The sequence below is a fragment of the Psammomys obesus genome, unplaced genomic scaffold (genome assembly GCF_907164565.1).
Source record: "Psammomys obesus unplaced genomic scaffold, mPsaObe1.curated_primary_1811, whole genome shotgun sequence".
Taxonomy (NCBI): Eukaryota; Metazoa; Chordata; class Mammalia; order Rodentia; family Muridae; genus Psammomys; species Psammomys obesus.
Genome location: NW_026590767.1, coordinates 3,930,468 through 3,942,503, shown reverse-complemented (window position 1 = coordinate 3,942,503; position 12,036 = coordinate 3,930,468). Strand labels below are relative to the sequence as shown.

Genomic DNA, 12,036 nt, shown 5'->3' with positions numbered 1-12,036 from the left:
AAAGAGAGGGCTACCTCAGCAGGCCTGGCTTGCTGGAATCCTGCACACTCCAGAAAAAGGCCTGTCTTTAAGACTGGCCCTCTAACAGCTCTAGGGAGAATCCCTGGGCCCCTACAAAATCCTGTCTGATAGGTGGGGTTTGCACACCAAAGGAACTGGGTCATCTTGTGTGATCTTGAGTGAAGTGTGCGGAGGGAGGTGGAGTCCCTAAGGCCAGTCACATGGGACTGTGTACCTAGGTGACCAGCCCTTTCAAAAAAGTGTAGGCACGGATTCTCCAGTGAGCTTCCCTATTGCCCACCCGACGTGTCATACACCACTGCCGAGACAACCAAGCCCACTGGTGTGGGGGCAGCTGGGAGTGCATGCCTGGGTTCTCCTACCCTTTGCCCCACACAGCTCCTCACTTGTTGAGCTGAGGTGAGGTAGGTAGTGAGGTGTACCTAGCTTTAATCCTGAGTGCCATGTCTCTCTGAGTCCTGGGAGCCCAGGGAATCACCAAGACCTAAGTTGGTCTTTGGGGGTCCCTGGATCAATTATACACTGTATATAATTCCATTGATATGAAATTCTAAACAGGTACTTTTATTTACACTATCACTGAGGACCGTCACGGGGTGGGGGGGCTGGCTGTAAAGATATGCAGGAAACTTCAGTGTGATAATAATGGAGACCTCCAGAGGTGTGGGATTCAAAGCCAGCAAAAGAGCAATAGGGATTTGAACTCCTCATTGTGTGTAAATCTTACATCAACATAAAGAAACACACACACACACACACACACACACACACACACACACACACAAAATCCGACCATATATTCAGCTCTATGACATGCTGAAGAGAACTGCACCAACATCCACTGTGGAATGATTCAAAAGGAAAACCAGCAAATAGATAGATGGAGGCATGGCTAGACACATAACCAAGAAAACTATAGAATGTCGTTCTCAAAATCCAGGAGGCCGGTAAAAATATTCTAAGTAAATTGTGTGTGTTTGTGTGTGCACGTGTTCACGCGCGAATGGAGGTTAGAACAATAGTGGGTATCTTCCTCAGTGCCCTGCCACCTTGTTGGCTGAGACAGAGTATCTCACTGATCCTGGAGTTTGCTAACTGGACCAGACTGATGGCCAGCGAGCTCCCAGGATCCTCGTGTCCTCACTCCTCAGTGCTTGGATTACAGGGGTAAACCACTATGCCCAGCTTTTCACATGGCTGTTGTGATTCAGACTCAAGTCCTAGAGCTTTCATAGCACGCACTGCTGACGGAGGCAACTCCATACCCCCACCAAGTAAAAGGTTTTGAGGTCTGCTATATGTTTGAAGATTTTGATAATAAAGTATTAGGGGGAAAACATCAATAATAAAACCTGGAAAAAGTCAAAGCCTGGAAAACAGGTACATTTATTGAAAATGCAGACATGACAGCAGAGAAAGGGCAGCTGTTTCCCCTCCAACCCACTCAGGTTCTGTTATGTCAGCTAGATTCCTTAGTTAATAGCACCTTTGAGCCAATGCTCTATTCCCCACTCCTCTGGCCCAGCTCCTCTACCCCCTTTCTCTGTACCTAGCAACCCTTCTCCAGGGGAACAGGAGACAGAATTTCTAAAGACACTGGCAGGGTTCCTAACTCCAGAGAAAGGATGTTAGAAAGAGGATTTTTAGAGGCTGGGCATGATTCCCTTAACTGGTGCCAGAGCGATGGGTTCTGTCTTCCAGCCTTGCAGACAGTACTCCCCACCTCAGAAGGATGCCCTGCCTCTGCCCAGAGATTTGTCAAAATGAAAACAGTGTGGAGGAAGGAAAGGACAGACATACGGACAACACAGTGTTCTGAAATACTTGAACGCCATTTTTAAATAGTCACCAAAAGAATACTGCTCCCTCTGCTTTGCTCCACAAAAGCTCCCTTCTGGGGGCTCAAGGATCTCTGGTCTTGCATTCAGACTAAAATCATATGGATTCAAACCTTGCTCCAATAACCATTTGCAAATTGCACCTAAGAGCAAGACTGAGAGTGTTCGAGGTTATGGGTTGGCAGATGTTGGAAAGCTATAGACTGCAATCTTGATTTTCATACGCACATATTCACCCCACCCCACCCCACTTCAGCCCTTCCGCCCTCTTTCCTCTCTCTCAATAATCCCTTAGGTAAATTCCTGACCTCTTACCTAAATCAGGGAGCACCACCTCAGGCTTTACTCCCAGGACCATTCTGAAGCCGGCCTTGGGGCTGGGGTCAGAGGGGGATAGTTGGGGCCTGCTCTTACTGTACCCGGAAGCCTCACAAATGTGGAAGAAGTCAGGCTTGACCTGCATCTGTTTCTCATGGTTTGGCCCAAGTGGGAGTGGGAGGCCCTCTCCCCAGCCTTCACCTCAGAAACAGCAAGTCCGAGGCAGGCCTACCGTCATGGATGAGCAGGTGTGGCCGCAGGCCTCGCTCCTTCAGGAGCTGGCAGGTGGCTGGTGCAGGGGCAGTCACCTCTCCTTCGGAGATGTCAAATCCCAGCCGCTGAAGCAGCCCCACCAGCTCTCTCCGGGACTTCTGGGACTCATTGGTACAGAATCTCACCTTCAGCGTGGACCGCTTCAGTCTAGGGCACAAAAACACAAATGAGAATAGCTCAGCACAGAAGAGTGTGACCTCCTGAGAACAGACCCAGAGAGGGACTTTTGCAAAGGCAAACTGGTTAAGTAGCAGTGCATGCCAAGTCACTGTGAGCCCCTGAGGGGACCCAGACAGACACAGATTTCACAGCCGGAACAGGCCACTTCTTGACAAGGAGAATGCTGCCCCACCACATCCCCAAACTCCCTGTCCATCCTCAGAAGATCTGAGTCAGCTGAGACTCCCCAGGGCTGCCCGCCAACCTCTGCTTCGAACACTTCGCCCCACCCCTCCCAGGGACATGTCATCTTTCCACCTGTGCCACTTTTGCCCCCCACTCCAGACCTGCACATCAGTCCCCCACTACCATCCACATGGCCTAGCTGCAAGCCGCCTCTGAATGCCCACAGCTGTTTCTCCAGGCCATTCCACAGCACCTGCATTTCCCTATGTCCACAAGTTACTAACTCTGGATCCATACTTCTCCAACTGGGGAAAGCAGAGGTACCATCTTCTCATTAATGCCAATAAACAGGGTCTGCTGGAGACAGGCATCAGGAACATGACAGTTCTGGGATGTAGGAGTGGGAACGCCGCTCTGCATAAACCCAGAATTGAGGTTCCATAAAACTGAGATGCATGGAAAGCCAACAGCACCATGACCCTTCCTTCGGAGAGCTTTCGTGGCATTTAGGTGAGCTCTTTGGACACAAGAGCCACAAAAAGGATGTCTCAAGAGGCCCCCCAATGAGATGACATTCAATCTCTCTACAAATAATCACTGAGCATTTGCTACACCCTGGGTTCTGGGCATGGACATGCACTGTGACAGTAGGAAGGGCCTTCCCTGTCACAGTTCTCAGGTAGCATGGAGGCTGGCTGGCAGTGAACAACAAGGAAAGGCAATTTGCACCCAGGAGGAGAGGGGACATGAAGGACACAAAGGGGGTGAAGAGACAATGGCTACCTAGATAGGAAGGTTGGGGAGGTCCTCACTGGGAAGCAACCTGGAGCAGAGACCTCAAGGAGGAAACCCAGCCAGTTGTGCAAGGACAACTGTCTTTGTCCCGCGTGATGCATGACTTAAGAATGAGCATATATCTGATGAAGGGGATGTACTTCAGTATTCTCTTTACAGATATGGCCCCAGTCAAAGAGGTGTCATGTGGCAGGCCCAGTCATGCAAAACTGAGCTTCAAGTTAATATCCCCTGATGGCCAACAGGGTAAGTAAGACAACCCAACCGACCCAAACTCAATCCCAGTGAGGACACAACTTATTTCATTTCACGGGTGATGAAACTGAGTCCTGGAAAGGCCCAAGGCTTTCTGTCTCTCCTCCTGAGGATGACAGTCTGGGGACAAGGACAGTCTGATGTTCGCTGAGCTCTTACAAACCCATGGTCAAGTCTTATAGGGGATTCCTGGGAGTACCCAGGTCCAGTAGAAGCTTGTAGGCTAAGTAAATTGAGGAAGAGTAGCCCTTCAAGGTGTGCAGCCCCACCCTTCCAGGCAGGCGACTAGCAACTCCCACTGAGTAAACAGAAGATGAGTAAACAGGGATGAGCTTGGGCATCTGCCTGCAATAGGGCAGCAAGTGAGGAAAGCAGGTCCCTCCTTCTGCCATTTCTGTGATACTCACTCTAGGCTGTCTCTAACCCTGCCTCTATTTCTCTATGACATCGAGTATCTTTAGTCTTCCAATGTCCTTTTCCTAACCCACGTATTCTGCAAGTTCAGCAATGTGGTCGGCTGGGTTCTGTGGTCTATGCTGGGCACACAGGGGGTCCCTGTAAAAGCCAAAAACAGCTTAACTGCCACTTCGCTTAGGCTGTCTCAGATCCTGCGGGTCTCTGGGCTCCCGCAGAAGCAGGTGAGTTTCAGGAACCATCCAGACCTGGGACTACCAGGTGCCATTTATGAAGAACTCTGTAAATCCACAGCCTCCAGTGCACAGACCACATCTTCCACAGCCTAGATGATTCATCCCTTTCTTGTTATTTGTCTTTCCTAATCAGAGGTTTATGAATGACCAATTACACTCAGTGGTTAATTGCCCTTCATAAAGATGGCTTTTTTATTTTTAAATTAGGCAGTTAATATATTGTAACTAATAGCATCACCTTGTGGATTATGGATGGGTCTTCATTGATTGGTGCCTAGAATGTGTGATTCACACCCAAGTTAATGGAGCACTTGAGTGAAGAAGTGCAGGGGTCTCGGGGGACTAATTACTGCTAATGAATGATGATGTGACCTTCTCAGAACAGTGAGCAATTGGTGTGACAGCGAGATGGCAGAGCTTCACATCTGTCACTCCAAACCCAACTTATGATGAGGGTGGGAGGGAGTAGTTCATTGTCTCCTTTGAGTCACCAACATGAGTTTGTTGGCAAAGCAGGGCTTTCCATTTGCTAGTCTGAGTCTGGGGACAGTGGCTGGAGGTGTGTGTGCAGAGCCCTCCCTCTGGGTCATGTCCCTTTATGCCACTGAGCATGCCCCCTTCTGATGTGTCACCACAGGCCCTGTGGCCGCCAGGGGCCTGACCATGAGGTCTCTTTATTTAAAAATCACTAAAAATTATTACAGGAGTTACTGTTATTCTTAAAATAGTGAACTGTGGGCTGGAGAGAAGGCTCAGTGGCTCAGAACACTTTTCTGTTGTTCTTCCAGAGGACCCAGGTTTGGTTCCCAGCACCCACATGGCAGCTCACAACTGTATGCAACTTCAGTTCCAGGGGATCAGACAGCCTCTCCGGGCCTCTGTGGGCACTGTGTACATGGTGCACAGATACCCATGAACATAAAACTAAAAATTAATTTAAAAAAATCAAAGCTAGTAAAGCATCAATACAGGTTTTCATGGAGTCTTGGCTCTGGGGAAGCAATGATATTGTGCTCTGTTCACAGCCTGATCTTGTCTTCACACCCCAGGGTGGGTCTTCCTCACAGGCGCCCCCCCCCCCCATACCAGCTGAGAAAACTTATTCTCCACTCAGGAGACAAGAAAGGAAGTCCTCTAGAAAGAGGTCCTACCCAGGCTATCTGGCCTAAGAGCACAAAGCTGGGGGCCCCTCGGCTATGCTGTGTATGCAGTGTATGTGTCCAGGAAGATGTGTGCAGATCCTTCAAAATCCACAGGACCTTCAAATGTAATACTACGCCCTGGGCAGGGCCCAGCAGTCTCGCTCTCTGCTCTGGGGTATCCTAATCTAGGGAGGGTTGAGAACATGTATGGGCCTGACTTGTATGTGTAGCTGGGTTGAAAGTGAGATGGGCAGGAAGCGGCACACCAATGGGAGGCCCTGGATGGCCTGTGCTATGGACTGAAGTGGGCCTCACCAAATTCCTACACTGAAACCCTAACTCCCGGCAGGGCTCCCCCGCCCCACTCTGTGCTGTACTTGGAGACAAGGTCTATGAGCAGCAAGTTGTGATTAAGTAGAATCTAAGACAAGAGCCCTCATACGATAGGATTGGTGTCCTCAGCGACCACTTGGGCTTGGTATGGTGACATACACTTGTAACTCCAACACTGAAGGCAAAGCAGGAGGACAGCTACAAGTTTGAGAGCAGCCTGCTTCTCACGGCAAGTGTCAGGCCTGCCCGGGATACATAAGGAGATCCTACGCCAAAGACAAGCAAGAAGACCCCTGCAAGGCCTCGTGACGCTCTCTCCCTTCTCTCTCTTGCTCCCCCATCTCTCTCAGTGCACACAAAACAAAGACATAATGTGAACACACAATAAATGGCTGTCACCTAGCAGCCAGGAAGAAAGGTCACCAGAATCTGACCATGCTAGCACCCTGGTCATGGGCACCCGGTGCTTCCAGCCCTGGGAGAATGTCTGCTACAACAACCCAGGCAGAGGGTTGAGGGACCACATGTAGATCCCTCTGTGCCAGTGCCACATGCCACAGATCTGGCCTTGGGAGGCCTAGAACACAGATTCCAGATCATGAGGAAAGCCTGAAAAGGCACAGTGTCCAGAAGAAACCCTGAAGAAGGACAGTGGCTGCAGATCCACCCCAACACCCAAAAGCCTTGCGGGGGGAGGGGGGAGACATGTTCCTGGCTGGCCTGGGAAAGCCCCACTAAGATTGTGGCCAGGGTCTTAGCCACTGACCCCCCCCCCCACCAAGGAGCCCCACTTCCTGTGACCCAACTGGATCTTTGAACTGACCTTAACCTCATCCCAGCAGGCCAGGATGCTCCTCTGAGTGACAGCATCGCCCTGTGCAATTACTGTGCATCAGATGAGACGGTCCCTTACAAATCACCTCGGACTTTACACATCTGCTGGCTGTCGGGCATCTGCCAGGAGCGCTCACCCGAAAATAATGAAAACCCTCTCATTACTGTTCCGTGGCAGGTAAAGTGTTAGGACAATTATTGGACATCCTGAGTGACCTTGGGACAGCTCAAAGGCTGCCCTCTCCAGCTTACCAAGGGCTGAGAAGCTGGCTAGTCCCGAGTTCCCCTCAGAGGGCCCAGAAAGGGAGGCTGGGCAGGGTCAGGAGCTTGCCAGGGAAAAAATAGCCTGGGTCCTTCCCAGTGGGTCCCCACTTCTCCCTCAAGTCCCCTGGAGTGGAATCCCATTCTCCCTTAAGGCCAGGTCCACATGTTCCTCCCTCTAAAAGGCCCTGTCTTACTCTGTTCACACAGAAGCCATCCTCCTCTAGCTATGTCCTGTGTGTCACCAAGACCTCCCTTCTTCCTGCCACTCTGCCAGCTCTGGGCTCCTGGAGAACAGAGCTGTGACTTCAGCACATCATGTTCTGTGCTTCAATGAGTGTCACAGGAATAGACAGGGCAGAGGAACCCTGGGGACAACCCCAGCAGCTAGAGCCTTGGGCAACTGGGTAGGAATATGGGTTGGTGGGAGAGGTCAGGAAAACCAAAAGAGGTCATGGGGACCACAAGACTTTAAGAAACTACTGAGCAGGGTCATGGGGACCCTAAGGGACAGAGCCATTAAAGTGTTTAAAGCATGTGTTTATAGGCTAAATGTCTATGATGTAATATCAAACTTGGGAAATGGCAGTTCAACAGCTCAATGGGGTCTGAGATGGACAGGAAGTGACCAGCACATTCCTGCACAGAGATTGTTTGAAGCCTTCTGGGTTCCTGTCCAAAATGAGTCTGACATGGTACCCAAACCCAGCCTGCAGACGCTTTACTGGGAGTGACCTAAATGACTCAGATTCCAGATTAGATGCAAGGCTCACCTGGTCCCAGAACCACTCACACGGCAGAGAAGGGGAAGGCCCTTCTCTTATCTGTCTTCCACCGCTCTAACCAGCAGTCCTACTCAGACCTACCTAGCGGGGGATGGGGAGTCCCAGATACAATGAAAATGGGAAGCAGGGCAGCAAGATGCAATCTGCAATTTCCTGGAGGGATACATGGGTCCATTACTTTCCCATTGCTGTGACAAAATACTTGGGTGAAGCAACCTGAGAGAGGAAGGGTTTATTTTGGCTCCCAGTTGAGGGGTCTACCATGGTGGGGAAGCCATGGTGGCAGGAGCTGGAGGCAGCTGTCCCAACCGCTTTCACAGTTGGGAATCAATCATAGCTGAGAGATGAATGCTGGTGCTCAGCTAACATTTTCCTTTGTGTTCAGTCTGGGAGCCTAGCCCAAAGAATGCTGTTCCCCACATAGAGGGCAGGTCTTCCCATCTCCATTACCCAACATGCCCAGAGATTTGTCTCCAAGGTAATTCTAGGTCCTGTCCAGCTAACATGCTATATAAACCACTACAAGGGAGAAAGATGTTAGTGGCACCTCTGGTGTTGACTATGAATGAAATCCAGGCAACCTCCGATGGTCCTCAGCAGCCAGAGGGTACCAGAATAATTTTGGGGTTTGGTTTAGTTTGGTTTCTTGAGACAGACTAGGCCAAAACAGTCTTAACTAAAAAGGAAAAAAAAAAAATCCTTTTGCCTCAGCTTCCTGAGTTCTATAATCACAGGCTTGTACTACCATGCTTGGCAGACATGCACTTACCATGCCTGGCTCTTGCAATGCTTTTCATCCATCCTTCCTTCCTTCCTTCCTTCCTTCCTTCCTTCCTTCCTTCCTTCCTCCCTCCCTCCCTCCCTCCCTCCCTTCCTTTCCTCCCTCCTTCCCTCCCTTCCTTCTTTCCTTCCTTTTTTGTCAGGAGCTAAGGAGCCCAAGTGGGCTTCAAAGTCAGTATGTAGCCAAGGATAACCTTGAAATCCTGTTTCTCCAGTTTCCTCCTAAACTTGGATTTAAAACTATACTCTTTCGGGGCTGTCCCTCAGAAGGCTCTCTAGGGCTACATGCTGGAGACACTGTCAAGACTGGCACAGAGAGACACTCCGCTGTGAACTCCTCACTCTCTGACATCAGCAGAAGACCTTGAATGGTGGAAGGCCCCAAACAGCACTGCCACAGGCTAGACCCAACCTGCTACACCATCCCTATCTAGCCTTCCCACTTGACAGATGGCTGTCTGCTGGCCCACCTAGATCTCTTCAAGCTCCAGTGGACACTGTTGGGCAGTGGCACATTTTTGTGGTCAGAGTCTAAACTCTGGGCAGAGAGCAGAGCAGCAGAGCACAGTGGCCAGGCCTTGGCTCCTCTCGGTGAAGGCTAGTAGGCCAAGTGCATTCAGGGAGGCCATGTGACTTAGGCAGCACCCCAGCCAGGGCCCTTACAAAACACATAGTTCACCTTCCCTGTGCTGCTGCCTACATTACCTGCCCTCAGAACACCCAGCCACTGTGTTCTCTATGACGTGTTTAAGCTCAGATCACAGGGACACACCAAGGCCAGAGCATCGATTTCATAGCAACTGACGAACATTTGAGTCAAGTGCATGAGACTTGATAACCAGGGAGATTCTGGTGACCCACCGACCTAAGTGGGTCACCCAAAGACTGAGAAGTGTGAAGCATGCTCGGGATAGCCATGAATACAAGTCTCACTCTCCAGCCCTGCAAACTCAACAGGCAGTCATCCCCAGGCATGGGCGGCCTTGAACAGGCTAGACTGCTCGGTGCCAAGCATCCCGGGGGGCAGGGTGGAAGCTGGGCTCAGAAAGCAGACATGCCTCCCTCTGTGTCATGCAGCTTGTTGCCTATGCCACTAACTCCAGGATCCTCCTTTATGCAACAAGGTAGTCACGGCAGCTACCACATAGGATGCTTGACTCGATATTTCAAGAGACACATGGAAAGGACCTGGCAAACTGCAAATACTCAATAGTAAGTGACAGTGATGACTATACAGGGTCTTGTGCTGGTGTGGGACATCTCAGCCTTCCAGGCAAGTTCTGTCCAATAGGATGCCAGGGTTTCCACGGAGCAGGACCAGGGGGGAGGAGCCCAGAGGGCACTGCCCAGGGCACCTGTAGGAAGAGAGGCAGTTGTTCTACTTGGGGGGAGGGGACCATCAAGACTTGAAAGATGTCCTGGAGGCACCAGCACAGAGAGAAATAACAACCCCCTCCCAACACTGGGCAGTGCCTGAGTACTTCTTCGCCAATCAGCTTCTCCATCTATCCCGGGACCATGGCACTCTAAGTGGGTGTCAAGGTCATTTGTGCCACACTGATCCAGAACACCCACACTGGCTGCCTTGACTGCCAAGGATGACCCTGGTCAACATGCCTGACACTATGACCCAGACAACAAATCTTACTGCAGAGCTGTGGCTACAGCCTCCCTAGGACTCTCAGCCTCTTTCCACCAAGTCCAAGTTCACAAGTCATATAGGATATCAGCCCGGATAGATGAGGGTTGTTGTGTTTATCTTTTAAAAGACAGAGTAATAGTCTGGCACAGTGGTTGGTGAACACTTGGAATCTTAACCTCTAGGGCAGTGGTTCTCAACCTATGGGTCATGACCCCTTTGGAGGTCACATATCAGATATTTACATTATGATTCATAACAGTAGCAAAATTACAGTTTTACATGCTACAGAAGTAGCATGCTGTGATTTATTTCGTGTGTCTGGGCCTTTAAAAGCTCTCCAGTTGACCCTATGACCCTCAGTGTTGGTTAGCTCTTGGACTGATGGGAACAGGAGAGGATACAAAATAAATTTATGGTTGGGAGCCAGCACAACATGAGAAACTGTATTAAAGGGTCGAAGCTTAGGATGGTGGAGAACCATTGCTCCAGGCACACAAGAGCAGGACAATACTTTCTTGAGCCCAGCAGTTCAGGTCTCCCAGTGTTCTGAGTGACACAGCGAAATCTCCATCTTAAAAATAAACAAATGAGGGAAGGCGAGCTGGCTCAGCCAGTAAAAAAGCTGTTGCCAAGACTGGTCACTTGAGTTTGATCCCTAGGTCCCACACAGTGGAAAGAGAGAACTGATTCCTGCAAGTTAACCACATAACTTCTATGTGTGCCATAGCACAAGCATGCATACACACACAAGCCCACAATGTAAACTAAATAAAGCCATGAAATCATTTTTAAAAGATATTCTATGTACATACATTATCCTATAACTTTCTCACTTACATACCATCCAGATCATATAAACTAGCATTCATATCAAAAGAGCTAATTCCCCCTCCTTCCTGGCTACACAGTCTACAGTCTGGCTAAGGTGCCATCCAGGGATTCTGAAGTCTGGACAAAGCACTCTCCAGCCACTCTGTCTCCTGCTACATCTGAGTAGCCCCTCATGTGCAACTCAGACGTGTGCGGTTGACCCTCAGAGCCTTACCACCACCACTCCTGAAAACACCTTCAAGCCTTTCCCTGACTCAGGAAACATTCTTCTGACAGGAAACAGTCTCCTGATTTTCTTTTTAATTTGGGTTTTCTTTCCCCAAGCGAAGTGTAGAGAAGAAATGGCTACAGCCTGGTGAGTAGGACCAATGGGTAAAAGCCCCAGATGACCTCAGTTCAACCCGAAAGAGCTACATGGTGGAAAGAGAGAACCAGCTCCTTCAAGTTCTCTGACCTTTGCATATGTCATGTGTGTACATGCACAAAAAAATACATGCAATTTAAAAAAAAATGCTCTGAGGGTAGCAAAGAGTTAAAAGCTCACTCTTCCATTGAGCCCAGAGTTGGTGGGGCCAGACCAAGGGCAGCATTATGGGCAGCTGCCCTGGGGACTGCAAAGATCAGGAGAGGGATCAGCTGTGTTGAAAATCCTCTGTGTTTTGGAGGAACACAAAAGAAAAGGGCCAGAAGACCCACAGGGTCAGTCTGAGGCTAATGACAAAGGCCTTGGACTTTTCTCTGAATCAAGTGCTGGCAGGAACATTTACAGAAGGAAGTCACCTGTGTGATGAAACTTCAAGTGTTGACATTACAAAACAGAAAACCCCAGAAACCAGGATAAAGAGCATGCTGCTCTGGTCCATGTCCTCCCCCATTATGGCTCACCTGTGGACAGAAAGGGACAATGTACAGGAGAACTCAGTTACCACCAAC

General features: G+C 49.9%; 1 protein-coding gene across 1 annotated transcript in view; it reads right to left on the bottom strand.

The window, feature by feature from the left end:
* Lhpp (phospholysine phosphohistidine inorganic pyrophosphate phosphatase) overlaps nucleotides 1-12,036 on the bottom strand; it is an 89,410-nt gene that overhangs the window by 68,567 nt on the left and 8,807 nt on the right. The window contains exon 2 of the mRNA XM_055608983.1: nucleotides 2,410-2,597. Within this exon, the coding sequence (XP_055464958.1) occupies nucleotides 2,410-2,597 (188 nt within the window). The remainder of the gene's footprint in view (nucleotides 1-2,409; nucleotides 2,598-12,036) is intronic.